Source organism: Lithobates pipiens, unplaced genomic scaffold, assembly GCF_037356315.1.
Source record: "Lithobates pipiens isolate NorthernLeopardFrog02 unplaced genomic scaffold, aLitPip1_a1.2 Scaffold_16, whole genome shotgun sequence".
NCBI lineage: Eukaryota > Metazoa > Chordata > Amphibia > Anura > Ranidae > Lithobates > Lithobates pipiens.
The window spans coordinates 471,559,492-471,587,235 of NW_027507748.1; the positions used below are offsets into that span (position 1 = coordinate 471,559,492).

Sequence of the window (27,744 nt, forward strand, 5' to 3'; positions counted from 1 at the left end):
TGAAGCCTCATCAGTGCAGCCTATCAATAAAGCCCACCAGTGCAGCCTATCATTCACGCCTCATCAGTGCACATCAGACACAAATGACCTTTTTGCAAAACTTTATAACATGCTTTTTTTAATTTTCGGTCTTCTTTTTTCTGTTTAACAAAAAAATAAAAAACCCAGTGGTGATTAAATACCACCAAAAGAAAGCTCTATTTGTGTGAAAGAAAATGATAGAAATGTCACCTGGGTAGAGTGTAGAATGACTGCACAATTGTCATTCAAAGAGTGACAGCACTGAAAGCTGGCCTGAGCTGGAAAGGGGTGAACGTGCCCAGTACTGAGGTGGTAAAGGTTAGTGAGGGAGATTGAGGACAAGACAAGCATAACGTTTGGTGTGGTATAATGCTTTGCCGTGCGTTACTACAAAGCAATAGTGTGACTCCAGCGCCAGTCTGATATCTGTGGTAGTGTCAATGTGTAATGTAAGCGGCCAGCCTCTGTCAGTAACAGCACAGGGAAGGTTCCCCAGCATGTACCGCCACACAGCTCTATTTACACCAAACACTACATTACGGAAAGAGCGAGCGCCTCAGATAACCTCTCGCCTACAGCAGCGGCTCTTATATACCCCGGAGATGTGCGGGACCCCGCCTCCTCCTCCCACGGCCCCTCCCCCCTCAATGTGAGCGGCTCTCGGAAGGCGGAAGATGGCGTTCCTGCAGAGTCTAGGGCTTCCCTGGAAGGTGACACTGTAAGTAGCTTTCTATTGGTGGAGCGGAAGTGACATAATGACGGCGCTAGCTTAGACGAGCTCAGGACTGGCTGAGTGCAGTGTATGGTTCCTGGCAGAGCGTTCGTTAGGAAGGTGTAATAAGTCAGCTATGGACTTCTAGCTCCGCGTCCTTCAAGTATGGATGTGTATGAGGAGCACTGCTCAGCCATGGACAGTGTGCTGTGTGTTTATTTCCTCCTCCACACTGACAGGACACATACACTACTATGGATACACACAGCTCATGGTCTTCCTTGGTGGGATTCACACTGTGCCTTTACCTGTATTTGGTTACATTCAGTTTAGCTACTGTAAGGCTCCGTTTACTCTGTGCCATGCTAATGCTGTTTTTTTTTTTAAGCACGTTTTTCACGTGGCAGCCTAGGGCAGCCCCATTCGCCTACACGCGTCAAACCCCATTCGCCTACACGCGGCAAACCCCATTCGCCTACACGCGGCAAACCCCATTCGCCTACACGCGGCAAACCCCATTCGCCTATACGCGACAGCCTAGGGAAGCCCCATTCGCCTACACGCAGCAGCCCCATTCGCCTACACGCGGCAGCCTAGGGCAGCCCCATTCACCTACACGCGGCAGCCTAGGGCAGCCCCATTCGCCTACACGCGGCAGCCTAGGGCAGCCCCATTCGCCTACACGCGGCAGCCTAGGGCAGCCCCATTCGCCTACACGCGGCAGCCTAGGGCAGCCCCATTCACCTACACGCGGCAGCCTAGGGCAGCCCCATTCGCCTACACGCGGCAGCCTAGGGCAGCCCCATTCGCCTACACGCGGCAGCCTAGGGCAGCCCCATTCATCTACACGTGCCATTTGCGCCCAAAAGAAATTACCACGATTTTAAGATGGGGAGCTTTGCACATTTGTCTCATGACATAATTGCGCATTTCCTAAGATGCATGTGGGGTGTCGTTAAATGCTGGCACCACAAGCACAACACGTGTTCTCAAAACATGCAGGTGAGAAAACAGGTGTATACACACATTGAAAAAAAAAAAAAAACTCTGCTAAAAAACATATCATAAATAATACCGATACCACCATAACACCAACTTATTTTCTCCTTATGTGCAAATTATTAATATAAACACAAAAATAATGAAAAGCTGTAACAATATAATAACATGTGAATAGTCCAAAAGTAATAAAAGCAGGAGAATGAGAAGATAAAACTTCAATCCGCTTAGGTGACTTCGCACACAACACCCTCAGAGTATGAAGCAAGTGCGCCCAGAAACAGAATCCTCCACCACTAGATCCAGTGAGGCTTAGCAGCTAGCAAGATCTCTTTTTAGGGACTTTTGGACTATTCACGTGATGTTATATTATTTTATTACAGCTTTTCATTATTTTTGTGTTTATATTAATAATTTGCACATAAGGTGAAAATAAGTTGGTGTTATGGTGGAATCGGTATAATTTAGCATTATTTATGATATGTTTTTTAGCGCAGATTTCTTTTTTTTTTATTGTTTTATATTGTGTGTATCTCACATTAAGTTGCAGCAGGAATTTTTATCATATTTCTTTTACGGATATTATATTTTTTATGGACAGCGCTGTTTTTTCCATTTTCATATACTGTATACACACATTGCAGTGTGCACCCCATTTACACAATATATCTAAGTAATGAAGGGAGCACGTTTTAAAGCTGAACCCCAGGATAAGCATATACAGTGCTTTGAAAAAGTATTCATACCTGTTATAATTGGAGATATTCCCCCCCCCCCCTTTTTTTTTTTTTACTGAGGTTCCCTTTCATTTCTTGCTTATTTTTACATATATATCTTGTATATACAGTGCCTTGAAAAAGTATTCATACCTCTTAAAATGTTCTACATTTTGTCATGTTACAACCAAAATCGTAAATGTATTTTATTGTGATTTTATGTGATAGACCAACGCAAAGTGGCACATAATTGTGAAGTGGAAGGAAAATGCAAATAAAAATGTAAAAAGTGAGGCGTTTATTTGTATTCAGCTCCGTTTTACTCTGATACCCCTAACTAAAATCTCGTGGAACCAATTACCTTCAGAAGTCACCTAATTGGTAAATAGAGTCCACCTGTGTGTAATTTAATCTCAGTATAAATACAGCTGTTCTGTGAAGCCCTCAGAGGTTTGTTAGAGAACCTTAGTAAACAAACAGCATCATGAAAGCCAAGGAACATACCAGACAGATCAGGGATAAAGTTGTGGAGAAGTTTAAAGCAGGGTTGATTTATAAAAAAAATAGCCCAAGGTTTGAACATCTCATGGAGCACTGATCAATCCATCATCCGAAAATGGAAAGAGTATTGTCTGGGAAATTTTGCTGTACGCTATGCGCGCACCATATCTCCTGTTCTCCTAAGCACACATTTCGTCTAATGCAGGGGTTGACAAATTTGCTTGGAATCTAGGAGCCAGCTAAAAAAGTTAGGAGCCAGGTCCGTGACGGCGATCTGGACCTGTCCCTGGCCTGACATGGAGACGAGTGAGGGGAAGATAGCCCCCAGCCCCCCCACATATGAGATCACCTCTCATTGGACACACCGCTCGAGTGCTAAATGGCCGCTGTGATTGGTCATTTAGCATGATCTGTGATTGGCTGTATCCAAGGGACACGGCCAACACAGAACTTCCCTGATGCGCGCCCATGGCGGCGTGCAGAGGGGAAGTAGACAGGAGGATGTCTAGGGACGCCCTCCCGGCAATTGGTGTCCGCGCTGTAGACATCTTTCGTCTATAGCGCGGGCACGAAGTGGTTAACAAAAGAATGTGACTATTATTTCCGACATATTCCCGCTCATTTACTGCCATTTCCCTGCTAAGGGTTCGATCAGGTCCGCCTGAAAAACTGACAGGTGAACCTGATCAGACAGCCCTTGTGAAAGGGGTCAAGCAGGGAGGATTACAAATAATATTTTTTTTTTCCTTAATTAAAATAATTTTTTTTTTTACTTTTTACAAAAAAAAATATATTATATATATATATATATATATATATATATATATATATATATATATACATATAATTAAATTAATAAATTAATTAATAAATTTAATAATATATATATATAATATAATGAGAAGCCATTTACCAGCCACCACACTCACCGTTGGGCAAAAAACAGGCAGGGGAGCTTCACTCCATTAGGAATTAGCATTATTGGAATAGGGTGTAATTTCTACATCCACCACAAGATGGCGCCAGACTACCGAAAGATTTTAGAAGGCCGCAAAGCCGCGGCCTCAATTACTGGCCGGCGCGGCCCGATGGAATTGCGCGGCGGAGTTCGGGGTCCAAATGGAGACAGGATACCCCAGCAGCGTTGCCCCAGTCGCCAGGACACGAAATCTAGGCGCAAATGCGACCTGGCGACCGGGGTTTGTCGAGCCCTGGTCTAATGATATAATGCATCTCACCTATGGCTCTATTTCCCGTATATCCACACGTAAACAGACATCACCATAGCTTACGTTCTCAGCTCCATCAGCATCACTGCCTTTCCGAGTAGTGCACTTGCTTTTATTTACACATAAACAGGAAGCCCCAAACTGGAGGATTTGCCTCCAACAGACAATCGCCTCATACACAGTTTGTGACCTCACTGGAAATGACCAAATAAGGATATAAATGTCAACACAGGCAACCAATGAATGACTACAATTCCACTGATAGGAATCCTTATACTACCGTTCCTTATCGATGGGAGATTATCTGCAGGTGCACGCTGCGAATCCCGACATGTGCTGATCAGACACAGCAGAGAAAAGAGCATACATCCGTCTATAACCGATACTGTCCTTGCAGTGCGAACATATCCCCTCAGACAATCATCTGTGCAATGCACAGGGGCCCTTTCACTGGACATACCCCCACTCTGCAAACGCCTCTCTCCAATCCCAGGAAGTTTTCCACTACCTAACGGATCTGAACCAGCATCAGTCTGCCCCAATCAGCTCTTTAGAGTGGGCTTCGGGAGAACGAACATTGGGAGACACATATTAAAATACCTCTTTATAAAATTTCCACAACAGTATGGCACAACTGCAAACCTACAAAGACGTGGCCTTCCATCTAAACTGACAGGCCGGGCAAGGAGAACATTAATCAGGGAAGCAACCAAGAGGCCCATAGTAACTGGAGGAGCAGCAGAAATCCACAGCTCAGGTGATAACACAGGACAACTATTAGTTGTGGACCCCACAAATCTGGCCTTTGTGAAAGAGTGTCAAGAAGAAGCCAATCCATTTGCAGTTTGTGAGAAGCCATGTGGGGGACACAGCAAACATGGAAGAAGGTGCTCTGGTCAGATGAGACCAAAATTGAACTTTTTGACCTAAAAGCAAAATGCTATGTGTGCCGGAAAATGAACACTGCACATCACCACTGTGAAACGTGGTGGCAACATCATGTTGTGGGGTTGCTTTTCTTCAGCATGGACAGGGAAGCTGATTAGAGTTGATGGGAAGATGGATGGAGCCAAAATACAGGGCAATATTAAAAGTCTACAAAATACTTGACTGTGAGGTTCACCTTCCAGCAGGACAACTACCCTAAACATACAGCCAGAGCTACAATGGAATGGTTTCGATGAAAGCATATTCATATGTTAGAATGGCCCAGTCAAAGTCCAGACCTAAATCCAATTGAGAATATGTGGCAAGACTTGAAAATTGCTGTTCAGAAGCTCTCCATCCAATCAGACAGAGGTTGAGCTATTTTGCAATGAAGAATTGGCAAAAATGTCACTCTCTAGATGTGCAAAGCTACAAAATACAAATGCACGCCACACTTGTCAGATATTTATTTGTAAAAAAATTGAAAACCATTTATCGTTTTCTTTCCAATTCACAGTTATGTGCCACTTTGTGTTTGGTCTTTTACATAAAAATCCCAATAGATTACATTTACGTTTTTGGTTGTAACAACATGACCAAATGTGGAACATTTCAAGGGGTATGGATACTTTTTCGAGGCACTGTATTGTCTAAAGATATTGATCATGTGTATTCTTACTTGAATCTTGGTGTCTGTGTATTTCTTCCAGATCTGTGAAGCTTTGCCTTTGTGCAGGAGCTTCTTATAATACAGACCGATCACTGTAGCTATCTTTCGATTGGACATGTTAATGATCTTGTCTCCACCCCCTCCTGTAGTTTTCTGCAGGGATATTGCAGTGGGTGGGCCCTGTTGGACCCCTCCCACAACTCTGCTTTTCTGCACAGGCTACCTACAGCACAGTGATAGTGATAGTCTTTGAAAATGCGTTTGGTGCACGTGTACATTTGTTCTCAAAAGTTTGTATACCCTGGCAGAAATCGTGAAAATTTTTAGCATCGATAATGAAAATGCGACTGATCATGTCAAAACTGTCTTATATTTAAGGACCGCACAATTGTCATTTAAAAAGTTATAGTGCTAAAAAGTTGAAAATTGGCTTGGGCAGGAGAGGGGGTTTCAGGTCAAGAAAAACGTTACTGCTTTATACCCTATAGAGTGTGGAATGACAGTATACAGGGACGAGACATCTGCCGTTACAAACCACATGTCTCCCTCTACCTGCATTTGTGCCAGTTCATTTATGCACTGAGTGGTATCTTTAAGGAAGGCAGGAGTGCCAAGTGGCTGCAAGAAGAAATCTATACATTTTCCTATTCGGGAAGTCACTGAGTGGGTGACACTCACTATAGGTCTCCCTGGAGGTTTATCTATGTTTTTGTACACTTTAGGTAAATAATAAATTGTGGGCACTCAGGGAGTAATTGGAACTAAAAAATCTTTTTCTTTTTTCTTAACGATCTCCTCTTCACAACCTCTAAGCCCTTGTACACACGGTCAGAGATTCCAACAACGGATTAATTCCGGAAGAGGTCCGGAGGTGATGTTGCATACACACGGTCGGACTAAGTTGTTGGAAAATCCAATTGTACATAAAGTGATGACGTTATTTCGTTAGGACGGGACTACGTTCAGGCTAGTAGCCAATAGCTTTGGTCTAGGAATTTGATCTGAGCATGCGTGGCACTTTGTCCGTCGGAGTAGGCTACACATGATCAGAGTATGTCCGATCAGAGCATTTTGTCTGTAAATTTTACCGGCAAGTTGGAAAAGTTGGTCCGTTGGATATTCAGACGGAAACAGTCCGTTGCAGACCACACGCAGTCGGAAAATCCGTCAAGACGGTCCGATAGGAAACATTCCGTCGGAATCTCCGACCGTGTGTACAAGAGCTAAGAATCAGCCCGTCTCTTCTAGGAAAAGGTGGGATCTTGTTTAAGGACTTCATATGTACCTGTATCTGACTCATCTCTTCCAGATAATTCTTTTTAAGCAAATTGATGACCCCCCCCTTATCGACAGGACGGACTATTAATTCTTTTCAGTCACATAAGGTTAGAATACCCATAAAGTGTTATTAAACCCCCTATAGTTTTCAGCCAAGGAAGCTGCCATCTTTGCCTCTGTTAAATCTACATCTGACATGATGCTGCACATGTGATCAGTTATGACACCAGCTTTGGATGGTTTGTCAGTTTGGTTGAGAGCGCAACCAATGGGAGTTACATTTTCGACACATGCCGGAAATTAAACTGTTTTATGGTTGGGTTTAATTCTGCTTTAAGTAAATCCGACTGCGATTTATGTTTGAATTTAGCTTCCTCCAAATCCTTGAGTACAAGTCCTAAAGATGGTAATATTCCCACTTTTGATCCCAGTATGATTAAAAAGCGAGGCATTTCTCATTCCAGTATGAACATAAATATTTTCTTGTTTGGACACATGGTTCCTCTCAGTGGCATTCAACAAAAAATGTCTTTTAATATTTAATTTTCGAATATACTTATGTCAATAAACATTTGAAATGTATCTAAAGTTCTAGTGGGCGCATATTTTAGACCTTTATCCAAAGTATGCTTTTCAGAGTCTGAGACATATGCTACTAAGGTTAAAGATCCCCTCACCTTTTACGTTTTCCTTTTTTTTTTTTTTTTTGGAGTTTCCTGCTCCCCTGCACCCCCTTGTTTTTCTTTTTCCTTTCCCCTTGCCTAAAAAAGCTTTTCAGCTTGGTACTGAGAGGAGTTCTGGAATAAGATTTATAAGGGGAATCATAGGTGCAATCCTTTTCCTCATCTAACTCATATAGAGATTCATATCTGTTATACACTGTATTTTGAAAGACTGGATAGGGGTGTGGAGGTCCATTATAGTTTGGGGGTCCACTATAGTCACCAGTGTAATCAACCGGACCTCTGGCCAGAGGGGATATATGTGTTGATTATGAGCAGCATTGTAGGGGGTATGCTGTGTGTCACGCCCCATCCTGTTTTGCCCTTCCCCTGTTTTTGATTGTGCACATACAGTCTTAAGATATTTTGTATATCCACATGTGTTACAGGTCAATCTAGACCACGCACCTGCTTCCAATATACCGATTGTGTTCACATTAGGCATTATTATTCTGTATATTTTATATCACTCTGGGTTTCATAGAATCGGTGCGCCTTTACTCTTTTTTTTTAATTTGTTGTGAATTTGCACTGCCGCTGCATAAAATGGATGCAATAAAAATGCAATTAAAAATGCATCCAATTCGCATATATGTGAACGGAACCCAACTGTGGATGGTAATCTGGCAATTGGTTGTTGAGACTTGTTGATATGTGTAAGATAGATGCCATTGTTATAAACTTGTTACCTCTTTAATGAGTGGAAGAAACTACATCTAGACAGACATGTGAGGATCTTTAAGAATTTGAGGGTGCAGTGGGTTAAATAGAACTTGGATAAACTGGGTTTGATGTTCGCAATATATATAGTATATATAAGCTACAATTATTCCTTAAAAGATATACATTTTATTACATGAATGTACAGCAAATAATAAACAAAAGGTGCATAAAATATAAGCAGAGTAAATATACAGATAGTGGTACTGGCCAAAGTATCTGTATGCATGGAATGGTAACTGATGCTGGTCAAGTCCCTACATGTTTCGCCATACAATGGCTTCTTCAGGGGTTTATATAATCACCAGTGTTCCACAGTGGCTCCGATACTAATAAACACATAATCAAAAATAAAGTAATGTTATAATCTAATATATTGTGACAAAAACAAACAACAAATCCATTGTCATAGCTAGAGGTCGACCGATATGGGTTTTTCTCTGGCCTATGCCGATATTTAGAAATCATGGCGGCCGATAGCCGATATATGATGCCGATTTTTTTGGGCCGATATGTTAGGCCGATTTTATTTTATTTATTTTTTTCCTTTTTTATTATTTTTTTTTTCTTAATCCCCCTTGATCTAACACACCTTTCCCACTGGGTCGTTTTTCAGGCGCTTTTGGGCTAAAACTAGCGCCTGTAAAGTGCCTGCAAAATGGCTCCCCGGCAGTGTGTGTGAAAGACAGAGTGCTTTCACACTGAGGCGATGCGCTGGCAGGATCTTAAAAAAAAGTCCTGCAAGCAGCACGTTTGGAGTGGTGTATACCGCTCCTCCACCACTCCTGCCCATTGATATGAATGGGTACCACTGCCGAAGCGCATGCAATGCGATTTGGCAGCAGTGCTTCATGGGCGCATTTAACCTCTTCCTTGGCCGCTAGCTGGGTTATATGTGCCCCACTAGCAGCCAAATAGCACCGCTAAAATGATGGTAAAGAGCCGCTAAAACTTGCGTTTTACCATCAACGCCTGCCCGCTCCAGTGTGAAAGCAGCCTTCATAAGTGATACAGAAAATTTCTTACATTTAAACATTTATTAAACAAAACAAACCTCCAATCAGTTTACTTGTATGTATGTATGTATGATTTAAATAAAATAAAAAAAACCTATAAATTAAATAAAAACAGTCAAAACTTTTGGACGAAAAAAAAAAAATGGGCTAACTTTACTGTTTTTATTTTATTTTTATTTTTTAAATAGTGTATTTTTTTTCCCAAAAAAATGCATTTGAAAGACCTCTGTGCAAATGCCGTGTGACATAAAATATTGCAACAACCGCTATTTTATTCCCTAGGATCTCTGCTAAAAAATATATATATAATTTTTGGGGGGGGGTCTAAGTGATTTTCTGGCAGAAAATACAGGATTTTTACTTGTAAGCAACAAGTGTCAGAAAAGATTTAGTCTTTAAATGGTTAAACTGAGAACTTCTACACACAGAGATGACTTCATTCATTCAAGTGTAAACATTGTATCTTTCTGTTCTTTTGCATATAGTGCAGTAATGCCAGAATGCCACCAAATATACTGAACCCTGCAGGTATTAGATATAACCTGATGGCAAAGTCTTACAGCCATTTCGTTCTTGACCAACTTGAGTTCATCCTTACATGTAACATATTCATGTTTGGTTCCTCCCACTGCAGGGGGTGGCTAAGAGGACACGTTGTGCCCCATCCTATTCCAACCTCTACCTGGGGGGGTGGGAGAGCGAACTCTTTGCATGAGAGGATATGTCTGATCTTTTGCAACATGTCATCTATTGGCACAGATCTATAGATGATATTCTACTTTTCTAGTCCAGTACGAGGGATGAACTCTCGTGGTTCATGGACAAAACTGTCTGCCAACGATTTTAACTTGAAATATACTATGGAGTGTAATCAGTGCCAAATTAGTTTTTTTGGATTTAGAGATTTATGTGGATAATGATGGCTTTCTTTATTCTTCATTATATTGAAAACCATATGCTGGTTATAGTTTTACATGCCACCAGTGCACATCCAAGGCCTCTACGAAAAAGGATTCCTTGCAGCCAATATATAAGACTTAGAAGAAACTGCAGCTTGGACAATGATTTCCATAGGGCTTCTAAGGAATTATATACAAGATTGAGAAACCGGGGGGCTACAGCCACACCCTCTTGAAAAAAAGCATATAACAAAGCTTATAAACAAGAGAGGAAGGACCTAATTTTTTCTACCAATCCTTGCAGCAATGAACAATCAGATTCATTACCCAGTACTCTAGACAACACACACAATTGAGGGACGTCTTGACCAAATTCTGGCCTCTATTAATGGCTGATACAACCATTAAAAAAGTATCAAACCTTACCCTGAAATTGCATATCAATGAGCACTATCCCTCCGGGAGCGTCTGGTTAGGAGCCACTATGCTCATGGGGCCTGAGACCACACATCCCAGACAGAACCTTTGCCTGTGAGAGATGTAATGTATGTCGCTTTATTTCCAATGGCCACTAGACCACTCTTCATAATGGTCAAACTCCTGCTATCTTGCATAGAGTGACTTGCAGTTGGCGTTGTATATTTAGCCAAATGCCTATGTAGATGTTTCTATGTGGGCAAAACCAAGCGTCCTTTTTTAAGCGAATAAAGGACCACACTGCTCCCATTTTCAAACACCTCATGGCTACTGCTATCAGCAGACATGTGGGACTTCAGCATGATTTTGACCCCAACATGATCACATTCACTGCCCTTGAACATGTACCCCTTGCATGTGAGGGGCATTGGCATAGATTGTACGTTACTACAATTAGAAACCAGGTGGATCCATAACTTGGATGCTACAAGATATCTCAGTTTGAACGAATATCTTAGTTTCAAATCTTTTTTGTAAATGTATAGACTTTATTCATGCCTTATGTAATGTATATGCGTTCAATCATGAATATTTTGCTAACAATAGCTATAGTCAATTTCCATCTTGCCTCCCTTTTCCCCCCACACTATGTATCGCCATAGCTAATTTACAGCCTGGATTAGCTGATCTGTGTCACCGCATTGTGTATACACTTTTTAGATTATATTGAGATATATATAATTCCCTTTTTGACAGACATTTAATAACCATTTGTTTTATTTATAATCATTATTACCTCAGATATTTTGTAAATTTTATCTGTAATCTTGTTTTGTTCAAATAATTATTGATTATGTGATATGTTCTATGGATTGCGTGTCATGGTTCATGTTGCTGGGATTGGTCCACATTGGTTTGGTGCCCCGGTGTGGCTATCCGTACCTGTCTTCTGACTTGTCCTCCCCTTTTGCTTTTCTTCCCCCCTGCCTTGGTGGCCCCACGTTTTTTGGGTGGACATTGGGCTGTCCACGAAGGCTTTGGATGGACATGGTGTGTGGCTGCACGGGCGCCCCAGGCGTCTGTCCCTATATTACGACAGATGCCCGTTTTTGGTTTGCTGTCAGTCGTGCTTGAGTTTTGTTAGTCTGGCCCTGGTTTCTCCTCACATCCTGCTCTGCCTAGTCCAGTCTGCTGGGTGAGCTATCATGCGGTAGATAGTCCCGATGTCTTCAACTATGTGTTTACTGTGACATGTGACACGGATGCATCACATGATGGCTGTTCATCGCCCCTCAGCACTCTGGGGTTTGTAGGCGAATGGAGGGCCCTCTGGCGCATGCGCATTAGCCCTGTCTCATCCACACTCAGTCGGTGACGTCAGACTCCGACCGAGTGGGGGGTATATAGGGCAGGTGATTCCAGCATTCCATCAGCTGGATCCCAGGGGCAGCCATTGTGACAGTCATACTGATGTCGTGTAAACTTGGATGCTGTGTTCATCTGTGGGCTTGCTCTGCTTAATGGAATCTTTATGCAGTTCTGTGCTGAGCCAATGACTTTCTTTTCTCTTTTCCTTTCTCTCATATTCTGGGTTATTATTGAGAACTATTGTATACTGATGCTACCTATTATGTTGGGATTTGATGTCTTTTCTAGCTGGCTGTTTGTTTGCTGCAGGCTTATAACAGGCTGTATCCAATCCCTGCAGGGTTCAGTATATTTGGCCGCATTCTGGCGTTTCTGCACTGTATATTTTTTCCATTTGACTAGCATATTGCATTTGTCTTCAGTACCTTCTTTCTTTTATTAAAATAAATTTGACTGCTTTTATTCTTATCTGTATTTCTTCCTCCTTTCTGTTCACAGTGGGTTGTATATGGTGAAGTTACAACTTTACAGTGCTGTTTGGCTCTCTGGGTGCCCCTGTACCCATATCCTTTCTTAGCAGAGTCTATATTGGTATAATTGAGGCTATGTTATCCCTTAATATTGGACTGTGGCATGTCCAATAAGGTACATCATTCTCTTAATTTCTTTCTCCTTAACCTTTATATAGCCTGGTCCCTGTATGCCCCCTGTGGTCACACGAACTGAACCTCCCTTTGCTGTGGTTGTTGGACTGCCCGGTTGTGGGGTCCCTTTGGTAAGTTGAGTGGGATTTGTGGGGGGGGGGAGAGTCTATGAACCATGACACTCGATTTGTTGTTTGTTTTTGTCACAATATATTAAATTATAACATTACTTTATTTTTGATTATTGTAATTTTGATTATGTGTTTGTTATTATCAGAGCCACTGTGGAACACTGGTGACTATATAAACCCCTGAAGAAGACATTGTATGGTGAAACGTGTAGGGACTTGACCAGCATCAGTGACCATTTCATGCATACGGATACTTTGGCTAGTACCACTGTCTGTATATTTACTCTGCTTATATTTTATGCACGTTATGATTGTTATTTGCCATATATTCATATAATAAAATGTATATCTTTTAAGTAATAATTGGGCACCGTTCTAATTCCTATCCAATCCCCTTTTTGCATTTTGTGTGTGTGTGTGTGTGTGTGTGTGTGTGTGTATATATGTATGTATGTATATATATATATATATATATATATATATATATATATATATATATATATATATATATATATATATATATACTTACTTTATCATCTAAAGACAGCTTTATTTATAAAACAAACATACACCGTTTAAATGCACATACCTTTATGCTGGGTTCACACTATAGAATGCAGCAGCTTACAGCAGAAGTCCGGTGCGTCTCCATTCACCGAATCGGTCCGATTTCACCCCGAATTTTGGGCTGAATTCGGACCTGAAATGAACCAAAAGATGTATAGGGCTCCTGTGCAATTCGCATCAGAGCCACTGTGTAGATGTGTGAATCGGCTTCATAGAGAGCCAGTCACAATCTCCTGCTAAGCGCATTGGAATGCGGGGAAACCCACATACAATCCACATAAGTGTAAACCCAGCCTTACCGAATAGATAGTTTAATCCTTTTTATGAGGTCAGATCAGCAACTATACAGTGTATGGCTGAGGGTTATTATTTATTGGGGTATTAAATGCACCTTATTGCTTCAATATTTTACGTCGTCATGTAGCATCAGAGCATCACACTGACTGATCATACAATAAGCTAAAGTGTAACATTTCTGTAGCATTAACTTTTTATTTACACTTTGTAGGCTGTGATTACATAATGTGTGTTTACAAAATTACTGCAAGTGATTTTTATTGGTATTAATACAGGGGGACCAAAGATTGATATGGACAATGTCACCCACTTCACTTATCTAGCAGACTGAGTATATAAGTGAACATAATCATGTCAGATGCAATAATATAATGAATCATAATTTGCACTACTTAAAATGAATGTATTGTCAGACATTTGATGGTTCAGGGATGTGCAAAAAATAAAAACTGCAGAGATGATCAAATACCACCAAAAGAAAGCTCTATTTGTGGGGGGAAAAGAATGTCAATTTTGTTTGGGTACAGCATTGCATGACTGCACAATTGTCAGTTAAAGCGACGCAGTGCCGTGTCGCAAAAAATTGCCTGGTCATTGAGCAGCCAAATCTTCCAGAGCTGAAGTGATTAAAACCCTGTATAAAAAAGCTTTCTACAAGAAGTTGTGTTTGTTGAGCTTTGATTTTCATCTGGTAAAAGGTGTTTGCAGAGCTCTTGGTGGAATTTATTGATCAGACATTGGAGTAGAGAGTAATAGTGGTACATCACTAGTGTATTTCCAGACTATATTTACTTGTGTGCTCTGCAGTTCCTAAAGTTTCTTTTTTTAGTTAAACACATAAAAAATTATTTTGAGTTTGTAAGAAATATATAGCGCTATATTTTATTTTGTTGCTTTGTAAAGATTTGCTTACTGTATATCGGCTGGATATAGCTCTGTATTTACTGACTTTGACTGATTTTATGATGTATGTTTTTTTCCCTGAGGGAAACTTCTGTTCATTTAATTTTTGTGTTAGTGATTGTAAAGTCTCGTTAAAGTCTCTGTGCAGTTAGTTTAACACAGGGCAGCCTTGATTCTCCTCTTCTCAGGTCTCTGTTGGCTGCTCCTAGCCCCTCCCTCCTGTCAATTGCCCCTAAAGCAAGCATTGCACCCTTGCTATGGGGGCACCCAAGCCTAGCTGGAGTTCCGTGTGTCCATTTAGAAACAGAGCTGCCGTTCGGCCCCACTCCCTCCCTCTCCTGATTGGCTAACTGACAATGGCGCCGCTGCTGTGTCTCAGCCAACTAGGAGGGGGCATCCCGGATGGCTGAGGGACTCGTAGACAGCGCTGGACAGAGATGGGTGCTGGGGAGGCTGCTACACACATAAGGCTTTTTATCTTAATGTATAGAATGCCTCAAGATAAAAAACCTTCTGCCTTTACAGCTCCTTTAATACATTTTCTAAAGAAACTTTTCAACCCCAATTCTAAAAAAGTTGAGACATTGTGTAACATCTACATAAAAACACAATGCAATGATTTGCAAATCTCATGAACCCATATTTTATTTACAATAGAAAATAGAAAACATATCAAATGTTTAAACTGAGACGTGTTGCTGCCATCATTTCAAAGTGACCTTAGTTGTTTCTTAAATTGATACATTTTCTCATTTTAAATATTTAATATATTTTCTATTGTGAATAAACTATAAGTTTATGAAATTTATCATTGCATTCTGTTTTTTTTGTAGATTTTACATAATCTACAGTGTCCCAACTTTTTCTGAATTGGAGTTGTAGAAAAGATTGTAAGCTTGGTGAATACAACCCCCCCCCCCCCCCCAAAAAAAAACGTAAAGGAGAGCAACCTAAGTAGTTAGCTGCTCACACGGTCACTTTTTTATGTTTGTGTTAATATTCTACAGCCATATGTATGTTATATATATCTGATACATTGGGGGAAAGGTTGAATATGGAGTAAGGAAGGGCAGAGGTAGTAAGAGAATTATCCCACCCACTACCTCCCAGGATCCACAGTAGTACACAAATGACAATGGAGGGAGAAAGGGAGTGAGGTAAGGGAGGAGTGAGAAGTATGTTAAATCTATCCATCCTTAAAGTGTCCTTGCATATACTATAGACCAGGGGTCTCAAACTGGTGGCCCTCCAGCTGTTGCAAAACTACAAGTCCCATGAGGCATTGCAAGGCTGACAGTTACAAGCATGACTCCCAAAGACAGAGGCATGATGGGACTTGGAGTTCCGCAACAGCTGGAGGGCCACCAGTTTGAGATCCCTGCTATAGACTTTAAAGTATTTATGTAACAAACCGTAAAATAACTTAAATCAAAAAGCCCTGATTTACTACGGTCTGCATGGACTGCATGGATTGGTGGGTTAAATGGCCTATATATACAAAAAGGTCTAAGTGTTATGCAAGCATGTGTCTAGATTGATCCTTAAATAGGACCTCCTAATTACCTAGAGTGTAGATCAGAGCCCATAGAACCTCTCCTCCTGATGGAATGTGTGAAGTGAGCTGCTGGCCTGACCCTGCCTTTGTATCCACAGATATGGGGCGTGTCACCGCCAACGTCATGCGATTGGCGCTTGCCAGCACGCTGCATGCTCGGCATCTTGCTTGATGCCGGTTTGTGTGGCAGTGCTTTTTCCATCTAGCTAGGCTATATGGACGGGATGGACTACAGCTGTGGTCTCTGCACCACGGGTGGGTGTCCACTCTGTCCAATCGCATGACGTTGGCGGTGACACGCCCCATATCTGTGGATACAAAGGCAGGGTCAGGCCAGCAGCTCACTTCACACATTCCATCAGGAGGAGAGGTTCTATGGGCTCTGATCTACACTCTAGGTAATTAGGAGGTCCTATTTAAGGATCAATCTAGACACATGCTTGCATAACACTTAGACCTTTTTGTATATATAGGCCATTTAACCCTTTTTTCTATCACATACTACTTAGTTTATTTCATTATATATACACTCACCTATTTGTAATGTTTATCACCTAGTCACTTCTTGATAGGTGTTTAAGCCTAGGTGGACAGTGTTGTTTTTTGCAATTCCTCTTACTTCACACACATTTTATAACACAGCTTTTTTATTTATTTATTTTTTTTCCTCCCTTTGAAACGTCATTATTCATCATAGCTTTTATCATCCAATTTTTATTTTATTTCACTATATTTATTTTTTTATTCATTTTATTTACTCTTTTAGATTCTGATCTGTGGCCCATATGTGCATACCTCATACTCTGGCATTGTGGTGTGGCTGTTCGCTTCTCCCGTTGGCCGCTGTTTCCCACTGCCCCTTCTCCTTTCCTCCAGGTTCCTTGGAGAGCTATGGCTTAGGGTGAAGGGGATGTGTCCCCGCCTCAACCCCGGGGGAGACGGTTCATTCAGTACCACCATCCTATTCCCTTTTTGGGTCTGCTGGGTGACTTATCTGAACGTGGCCAAAGGTAATGCATTCACATTCAACACCTGCTCTCTTTTAGAAAGCAATAATATTTGAGACTGTGACCGACCAATTTACTCATTTATTTCATCTCTCTATCCCACTCCTGATGATTGGCTGAAATCGCCATGAAACGCGTAGAGTCCATACTCAGGGATGCCAAGTTTGCTACAATCATGAATTTCTTTTATTAATTTATTGTTATATTTATTAGGATAACCATGTTCACCTGTTCTGTATGTCCATTCAGTTTTTTAATTGTGATTGCTTGTACCAATTATGTCTATCCATTATATACATTAAATATGTCAATATGATTATTACTACAATTAATTATGCTTTTTGTTGCATGATCCATGTATTATATATTATGATACATTATATATACCTACTATTCAGTACTTGTATTTAATTTATTGGATTGATTAGCAATTCTTTATGGGTATACAGATTTTCCCGCAGGGACAGTGACAATGAATAATATTTCAGGTATCCCAGACCATTTCAAATACATATCCATGCCTCATTTAAAGTCCCACAATCCACTTTCATTTCTTTTATCATTATAGGGATGGAGGCATGCTTATGTTGCATTGGGGTCCAAACAGGTCACGCGCTTTTTAGATTACATTATTACAGTAAAGCTATGCTATATACTAAGGTCTTACAAGAAAAACAGAAATGGAAGGCGTGTACATCTAGTGCATTACCAAAGATAATTTAATAATAAGAAATTTCTGTATAAAAGTGGGTATTCACAAAATGCAACTGACAAAAGGCCATAAACACAGTGCATGGACATCCACATAACACGGGTACAGCTAGGAAATGGTGGAATTGAATATATTGTGTCAAAAAGAGCCACGCCCTCTAAGGGTCGGGAAAGAAAAAATATAGAAAAATAGTTGATAAGAAATTATTAATAGAAAATTGAATAAGATATTATATATTAGTCGCACTAATATAAAAAAGCCAAAATCCATATCAAAAACCTATATCCAAAAACGTCATCATAAATACACAAATAAATAATGATGATTCATTCAAATCCGCAATACATTGCACATTAATTTATGTTTAGTCAGATGAATACAGGTGTAGAAACACGTAAGCAAAAAAGGATGCAGAATTGAAAAATTTCTCCTTCCATGCCTCACCTCTACATACCTGAAGTAGCTGGGGGGGGGGGGGGGGGAGGATGGGGTTTGGGCACTCAGAGGTGTCCAAAAACCGCACACTAGGATCACCTGACCAGAAGCTTCAGAATTGCCATGAATGAGGGGAAACCCCAACAGATGCCAGCAGGATCATCCCTGCTGCAGTGTGCCGATCAGTGAAGACCTGATGTCACACAGGCACCTTACCCAACCCCAGGGAACCAGCGGAGTGCCAGGTGGAATCCACTTCCTGGAAACTCAGTAAGATGCCCGATGACAAGTGACATCACTTCCGGGGTGGGAGCAGTACAACGGTATCCCCATGGACATGAATGGGCAAATATAGATGGAAGAAAACATATTTTTTTCAAAGCGTTTTTCAAAAATGTGTATATCAGGGGTTGACAAATTTGCTTGGAATCTAGGAGCCAGCTAAAAAAGTTAGGAGCCAGGTCCGTGACGGCGATCTGGACCTGTCCCTGGCCTGACATGGAGACGAGTGAGGGGAAGATAGCCTCCAGCCCCCCACATATGAGATCACCTCTCATTGGACACACCGCTCGAGTGCTAAATGGCCGCTGTGATTGGTCATTTAGCATGATCTGTGATTGGCTGTATCCAAGGGACACGGCCAACACAGAACTTCCCCGATGCTCGCCCATGGCGGCGTGCACAGGGGAAGTAAACAGGAGGATGTCTAGGGACGCCCTCCCAGCAATTGGTGTCCGCGCTGTAGACATCTTTCGTCTATAGCGCGGGCACGAAGTGGTTAACAAAAGAATGTGACTATTATTTCCGACATATTCCCGCTCATTTACTGCCATTTCCCTGCTAAGGGTTCGATCAGGTCCGCCTGAAAAACTGACAGGTGAACCTGATCAGACAGCCCTTGTGAAAGGGGTCAAGCAGGGAGGATTACAAATAATATTTTTTTTTTCCTTAATTAAAATAATTTTTTTTTTTACTTTTTACAAAAAAAAAAAAAAATTACAAAAATATATATAATTAAATTAATAAATAAATTAATAAATTTAATAATATATATATAATATAATGAGAAGCCATTTACCAGCCACCACACTCACTGTTGGGCAAAAAACAGGCAGGGGAGCTTCACTCCATTAGGAATTAGCATTATTGGAATAGGGTGTAATTTCTACATCCACCACAAGATGGCGCCAGACTACGGAAAGATTTTAGAAGGCCGCAAAGCCGCGGCCTCAATTACTGGCCGGCGCGGCCCGATGGAATTGCGCGGCGGAATTCGGGGTCCAAATGGAGACAGGATACCCCAGCAGCGTTGCCCCAGTCGCCAGGACACGAAATCTAGGCGCAAATGCGACCTGGCGACCGGGGTTTGTCGAGCCCTGGTGTGTGTGTGTGTGTGTGTATGTGTATGTGTATATATATATATATATATATAAAATTCTCTGACAAAACTGGACCGCAAAGAAATTATATATTAATAATAAAAAAAATTGAAAATGTTTTATTATGATGAATTTTGCACAACGATAATGATTCCCAATGTGTAGCAATTAACCACTAGGCGTCCGCGCTATAGCCGAAAGATGGCTACAGCACGGACTCCAATTGCCGGGAGGACATCCCTGGACATCCTCCTGTTTATTTCCCCAATGCGTGCCACTGCGGGCGTGCATCTGGGAAGTTCTGTCTTAGCCACAGCCAATCACAGCGGCCATTTAGCACTCAATCGCAGTGTCCAATGAGAGATGATCTCATATGTAAATATATGAGATCGTCTCTCATTTCCGGTGTTGTGGCGTATAGCGTCCGTCCATCAGATAGTGTCCGCCCTGTACTGCGCAGGCGTAGCGCTTGCACAGTACGGAGCAGAAGGAGATTCAGAAAATCTCCGAAGATGAACGGCTCCTGCACCATGAGTGGATGTGCTAGACCCACCATCCAAGTGGACATAGGGCTGCAAATATTAGAGGCCCCCTCGCGGGCTTGCTTAGCTCGCCACACTTCGGGCTCAGCCTCGCTGTGCTCGGCTCTTTTTATTCCAACTCTATGTCCACTGGGGTGGTGGGGCTAGAACCTGGACTCACGGTGCAGGTGCCGTTCATCTTCGGCTATTTTCGGAATCTGTGTGTCCTGCAGTACACAGCGGACACTATCCAAAGGTGGACACAATGTGATAGGGCACCGGCTCACCCACCTCACACAGACAGTGCAGCTTGTGAGTAAAAAAATAAATAAAGGGGGAAAATAAAGTGCCTACAGCACATGCCAGTGTCACGTATAAGTGCCATCTGTCCCCAGTGTCACGTATAAGTGCCATCTGTCCCCAGTGCCACGTATAAGTGCCATCTGTCATCAGTGACACATATTAGTGCCATCTGTCATCCGTGTCATGTGTCATCAGTGCCATCTGTCAACAGTGCCACATATTAGTGCCATCTGTCATCAGTGTCGCGTGTCATCAGTGCCATGTATTAGTGCCATCTGTCATCAGTGACACATATTAGTGCCATCTGTCATCTGTGTCACGTGTCATCAGTGCCATGTATTAGTGCCATCTGTCATCAGTGACAAACATTAGTGCCATCTGTCATCAGTGTCACGTGTCATCAGTGCCATGTATTAGTGCCATCTGTCAACAGTGCCACATATTAGTGCCATCTGTCATCAGTGTCACATGTCATCAGTGCCACGTATCAATGCCATTTGGATGAAAAATAATAAATAATAAACCAAAGAAACAGGACATGTTGGTATAATGAGCTCATGGAGGGACACCCACAGGAAGGCAAAAAACACAAAACAGAATAAAAACAGAAGGACCAAGAGGACCAGGGGGTCACATAAGAGTGTGAACATCCAGCCCCACATTCAGACCCCTAGGCCATAATACTAAATTATGTATCCAAAAGGTTTCTCTTCTACAAAGTCTTCGAAAGCGCCTGCCAGTATCGGCATCCTCATCCATAACTTCCAAGCCAAGTAGCCTAAGATCAGATGGATTATGATCATGTTGATGCAAAAAATGTAATGGTAGTGAATTGTTGTCTACACTTTTGAGTATATTCCTTTTATGCTCTCCAAACTGCGTGCGTAAAGCCCGGATGGTGCGGCCCACGTAAAGAAGGCCACATGGGCGTATCAGGCAATATACTACAAATTATGAAAAATAATTGATGAACTGCCAAATGGCATGGGTTTGACCATTACTACCGGTTACCTCCTTCTTCCTATGCCACATGTATTGGCATGCTCCACAGTTGGGGACACCACGCTTAAAGCTGTACTGTCTGCCCTTGTGTTGTAAAATGCCACACAAACTGTTGGCGCTATATAAATCCTGGATAATAATATGCCCCCTTAAGTTCTTGATTGTATCAATGATTGAATTTGAGGACAACCTCATTAGTAAGAAGTCAGGCAAATTTGAAAGGGATAGGGACGATTTTTTGCAGGTTTGTGAACATTGGTGGAAAAGAACAAGACAACCAGGGGTCATGGATGGGCCTTCATTTTACGATAGGCCACCATGCCCTAATAATGATCCAGGTTCTGCCACCCCCAGGGATCGTCCCCAGCAGCAATATAGAGGCATCAATCATTCACACTCTAGGATCAGACCTCCACCAAATAGTTCCCAATAACCTCCTGCTCACTGATCTACCCATGGTCCTAGACTGGCACCCAGTAACATTTAGTGAATAAGAACTCGGGCTACTACGTAAAGGTCTTAACTTTGCCCCACCCAATCACCTGGACCAGACCATATCAGCATTGACCATGACTATGAGGCATTGCAAATGCTAGAGGAGTTGTGGCCTGAAGGAGCTTGGTGTACTGCCTTGTCGGCAGCTGAAATTCCATCCAGTTATGCCAGTTTGGTTCCCATGGCTCATACTAATTTCAGGCCAAGATCTGTTTTCCATCCCCGCTGAGCCAAAGGCAAGTAAATTTCTACCTTTTTATGACGTTATTTACTATGAATTGGTACAACTTTGTCATGGGGCCAAAAAGGGTTATTCTTCCTCCATGTCCTTGTCTGATGAGTTTTGGACTCCTTAGGCCGCGTACACACGCGGGGACTGTTCGCTCAACTTTGTCCGCTGAACAGTGTTTCAGCGGACAGTCCGCTCGTGTGTGGGCTTCAGCGGACAGTTTCAGCGAACAGTCTGCTGAACAAAGTTTTTCGGAATTTCTGAAAAACTGTCCGCTGAAACTTTGTTTCAGCGAACAGTCCCCTCGTGTGTAGGCTTGTTCGTCAAACTAAGTTCCGCTCATGCTCAGAAAGGATTTACACGCCGAAGGTTGCATTGCAGTGTATAGGACGTCGTTTTCTAGTCCCGTCGTACGTGCCGTTCACGTCATCGCGCACGGTTTCAGCGGACTGTTCGTTCATCGTGTGTGGGCAAGTCCGTCCATGCTAAGTTTGAGCGGACTGTCCGCTGAAACTGTTTGACAAACAAAATTGAGCGAACAGTCCCCGCGTGTGTACGCGGCCTTAAAGAACAATGATGAAGTGATCATTAGACCGGCAGATAAGGGGTTCCCAGTCCAAGGACCACAGCTATGGAATCCTCTACCCGTGGACATCCGCTCGGAAGAAAACGATCTGTCCTTTAGGAAAAAGCGCAAGACCCATCTTTTCTGAAAACCCAGACGGACACTGGCGGCAAAAGCGCCCTGAGGCAATTTAGTTTGCTTATGTAGCACTATACAAGTTATTCATTCATTCAGGGGGGTAGTTTTGTGATATGTGATAGACTTAGCTGAAGCGTCCAGACTCTTTGGAGACACCAGCACCTACAAGAAGTTGGATGGTGATCCGGTTGGTCCATATAAAGAAGTCCTGAAATTATTAGTGGATGAAGCATATAATGATGGGGTAATTTCAAAGTTTGAATGGCATTTCTTATTTCGTCTGTACCCACTTACACCATTTCTGTATCACATCCCGAAAATCCATAAGGACAATACCAACCCCCCTGGCCGGCCCATTATTTTGGGTGTAGACAGCCTCACTAGCCCTATGGGAAGCTGTATTGATAATTTTCTCCAAGATTTGGTTCTCCAGCTTCCATCGTATGTTCGCGATTCAGGGCATATGTTGGATATTTTGGCCCACTATCCTTGGCAAACAGGTTATTGTCAGCTGTCACTGGGCATAGCCTCCTTGTACACATCTATACAGAACCAATTTGGACTGCAGGCTGTACAATATTTTTGGCTCGTGGAAATCATCTATGTCCCAGTCAAACTTCCTTCATCGTGCGTTCCATCAAAAACATCCTCACACACAATTGCTTTGTGTTTCAGGATGCGCGTAACAGACAAACCAAGGGCACAGCCATGGGGGCCAGGTTCGCCCCAAGTTATACAGATCTCTGTATGGGGTATTGGGAGCAGTTTCTCATCTGGTCCAAAAATCCCTTCGGGTGAACCTGGTCCTTTATGCTCGCTATATTGATGATATCCTGATCATCTGGGATGGTGATGATAGCCATTTGGAAGCATTCTTGGCCCACTGTCAGAATAATCCCTTTGGGATTGAATTCACTCGTGCTGGATAGCCATAAGTTGGTATTTTTAGACCTTGAACTGATAGTGGATGATGAATCGTGTATTTGTTTCTTGTACCCATTTCAAACCATCAGCAGATAATTCATACCTTCATGCCGACGGCAATTGCCACACAATGGATGAAAAAAACATACCTCTTGGTCAGTTTTTCCGGCTCCAAAGGACCTGCTCTCGTCTAAAAGATTATGATGAACAAAGCAGTGTACGGAGTAAAACATTTTTGGGAAAGGGCTATGATCTGGCCACCATTGAAGATACACACACACACACACACACCAAATATAGGCTGAAATACCCTGATTTTGCTGGGAATTTGAATGCCCAGCATGAAGTGGGGAGTACCAAATATGATGGCAATGGCTTAGTCAAGGAAAATACTGGTACTTGCAGCCATTCTGATGTGATTTTTAACACTTGGTACACAAACAAGGCCTTCCCTATTAAGCTGATCATATCTCCACTCACTTATCACCTCAAACCAACACCGCATTCAAATGACCTACTCGATGTTCTGTCTTGGATAAATATTTTTTGTAATACTGTCAAACAAACTGTATTTTCTTTACCCTCCAATAAAAATTTTCATGGAAAAAAAAAAGAAAAATATTGGGGTGTTCTCCACCAAGATCCTTGTTTGACCATTGTTTTTCCAAAACGTCTGAATGTCATTTTCCGTAGACCCAAGAACTTAAGGGGACATGTTGGTCCAAGCAGAGTCTGTAAACCCAAAACTGTGGCCAGCCAATGTTGGAGCAGTTTATTTGATTAAAAAGGTAGCTTTAAGTGTGGTGTACCCAACTGTGGAGCATGCCAATACATGTGACACAGGAAGAAGGAGCTTACAGGTAGTGATGACTAAACCCACAGCATTCGGCAATTCATAAATTGTGGTTCACAATTTGTAGTAATTTTGCCTGATATGCCTCTGCGGCCTTTTTTACGTGGGCCACACCATTCAGGCTTTACGCACGTGGTTTGGGGAGCATAAAAGGAATACACTCAAGTGTTGACAACCATTCACTACGATTACATTTTTTGCATCAACATGATCATAATCCATCTGGTCTTAGGCTACTTGGCTTGGAAGTTATTGGTGAGGATGCCAATACTGGCATGTGCTTTTGGAGACATTGTAGAAGAGAAACCTTTTGGATACATCATTTAGGAGCCTTATCGCCTAGGGGCCTGAATGTAGGGTTGGGCGTTCAGACTCTTATGTGAACCCCCCGTCCTCTTCCTCCTTCTGTTTTTATTCTGGTTTTGTATTTTTTGCCTTCATGTGGGTGAACCTCCAGGAGCTCATTATACCAACATGTCCTGTTTCTTTGGTTTATTATTTCTTCCTTTTTCATCCAAGTATTTGTGTAAATTTTTATCTTTATTTTTACCTTCATTTTCATATTTATATGTTATTATTATCACAATTTTTACTTGACTCTACCATTGTTCTTAATGACAAGTTGCGATTATTTAACAATTACTATAGCAACAAACTTTTATAGATTTTATTGTATGGTTGGCTTTCATGTACTCCGGGGCTCAGCACTTTGCATTAATTGCTACACATTGGGGAATCATTCTCGTTGGGCAAAATTCATCATAATAAAAAATGTTTAATATTTTTTTTAATTTATTATTTCTTTGTGGTCCAGTTCTGTCAGAGTTTTATGTTATTTTTTTAAATTTTTAATATCATTTTTGAAAATATCTGTTGACATTTTTTTTTCTTCCATCTATTTTTGTCCATGGGGACACCATTGTACTGCTCCCGCCCCAGAAGTGATATTACTTGTTATCCGGCATCTTCCTGAGTTTCCAGTGCGGGGTCTGGTGAAGTGCATGTGTGACATCGGAAGTTCACTCTTTTGGGGTTTCCCCCCATTCCTGGGAATTCTGAAGCTTCCGGTTTGGTGATCCTAGTGTGCGTTTTTTTTTTAGAACGTGCCAGAGCCCATCTCTAGTCTCAAACAACATGTCCCCAGTTTCTTGCTGTCTATTCCAGTATGTATTCATTCTCCATCTTAACCTACTGCATGTCCAAACTCTCTGGCCAGCATTACCTTTAATGTGTTTGCAGTTCCTTCTAGCATTACATATACTAAATATTTATGTGTAGCCCTTTGGCAATGTCAGAGACCAGGGTTGAGGCTTCCTATACCTTATAAGTGGGCAACCACTGATTTGGAAGGTTGGCAGTCTGCTAAGTGCCTGCTGCTGGATGAACCAAGGGAAAATGTGCTGCCGATTTCAGTGCATCTGTTGAAAGATGAATTTCTTTATAGTTCCATAGTATCCCAATGGTCTCAATACAGATACACCTTTCAGTTATCGTACAACCTGCATGTTAAAGGCATCAATGCCCTTGTGTATTAGAGGTAACCAGCAATCCTTCAGAATGAAAGAATATATCAACCCAACATTTCATATTCCTCATATGTGCCTGCTGTACTTGTGTGGAAAAGTATCCTGTTATCTTTGTATTGCCCCTGAAATCCCTGGTGTTCCTTCCAGGACTTGGTCTGCTTTCCTCCAATGATCAGATTTGTCCTGACACGCCATCCGTCCCCACAGCCATTCACTGGGAGAACCAGTGTGCTACTGTTTCTCCTCCCCCAGCTTTCTGATCTCCCAATGCATCTGAAAACAGAGGGTATGTGATCACGTGAAAAAAAAAGGTATTCATAATACGCACGTAAACTTTAATGGCATCCCAGTCTTAGTCCCTAGGGTTCAATATTGATTTGGCCCACCCTTTACAGTTATAACAGCTTCATTTCTTCTGGGAAGCCTGTCCACAAGGTTTAGGAGTGTGTCTATGGGAATGTTTGACCAGTCTTCCAGAAGCGCATTTGTAGGGTCAAGCACTGATGTTGGACGAGAAGGCTTGGCTCGCAGTCTCCACCCTAATTGATCCCAAAAGTGTTCTATCGGGTTGTGGTGAAGACTTTGTGCAGGCCAATCAAGTTCCTTCACCCTAAACACACTCATCCATGTCTTTATGGATCTTTGTAGGCCAACCCAATATTGGACCCTTCAGACTAAGACTGGAATGCCATTAAAGTTTATTTGCGTAAAAAGGTAGGCGTCTCAGTACCTTTGGTAATATAGTGTGTGTATATGTACACTCAATGTTTTGCATTTCTATATTAAATTGAATGGGTTGTTTTACAAGGTGAGGGTTCTAATAACTTTAGTATATATTTATTTGCCATGGATCATCATCTCTGTGCAACCCTCCAAATAATTTACTAGGATATGCTAAAATTTCCTGGACAACAAAGTGGATAACAAAGTACTAGCTGATTAAGACTTTGTATGTAGGCTCCATTTATATTACAGTCAGATATGGTTGTCCTAGTCCTCACCCATATTTTGACCAGTGTAGAGCGGTAATATTTTTGCATATTAAGGACTTTCTATTCTCCTTATTTATTGCATAATTGGGAAGTGATAAATATTAAGGATGTGGTTTGTGCCCTACAAAAATAGCATTCTGAATTGATGCCATATTAATGAATTGGGATAGGTTGTGATGGTTCCTTGTTCCTAGATGGTAATGTTATTAGAGTGCTACCATATTGGGAGTAATAGGATGAGCTTGTTACTGCTCCTAAGTAGTCTATGGCATAGGACCCATTATAAAGAAAAGACTCGAGCCATCTAGTGAGTTGCTAGTTAGTCTATTTTAAAATCAAAAAGCAAACATTTAATATATTGCAGCTTACCA

General features: G+C 41.7%; 1 protein-coding gene across 2 annotated transcripts in view; it reads left to right on the top strand.

The window, feature by feature from the left end:
- Positions 1–633: 633 nt before the first annotated feature.
- CLYBL (citramalyl-CoA lyase) overlaps positions 634–27,744 on the top strand; it is a 596,361-nt gene continuing 569,250 nt past the window's right edge. Inside the window, exon 1 of one of the 2 annotated variants that reach the window (XM_077482940.1) lies at positions 634–739. In XM_077482940.1, coding sequence (XP_077339066.1) covers positions 696–739 — 44 coding nt within the window. In that variant the 5' untranslated portion in view covers positions 634–695. The remainder of the gene's footprint in view (positions 740–27,744) is intronic. The other variant, XM_077482939.1, reaches the window with a different exon arrangement.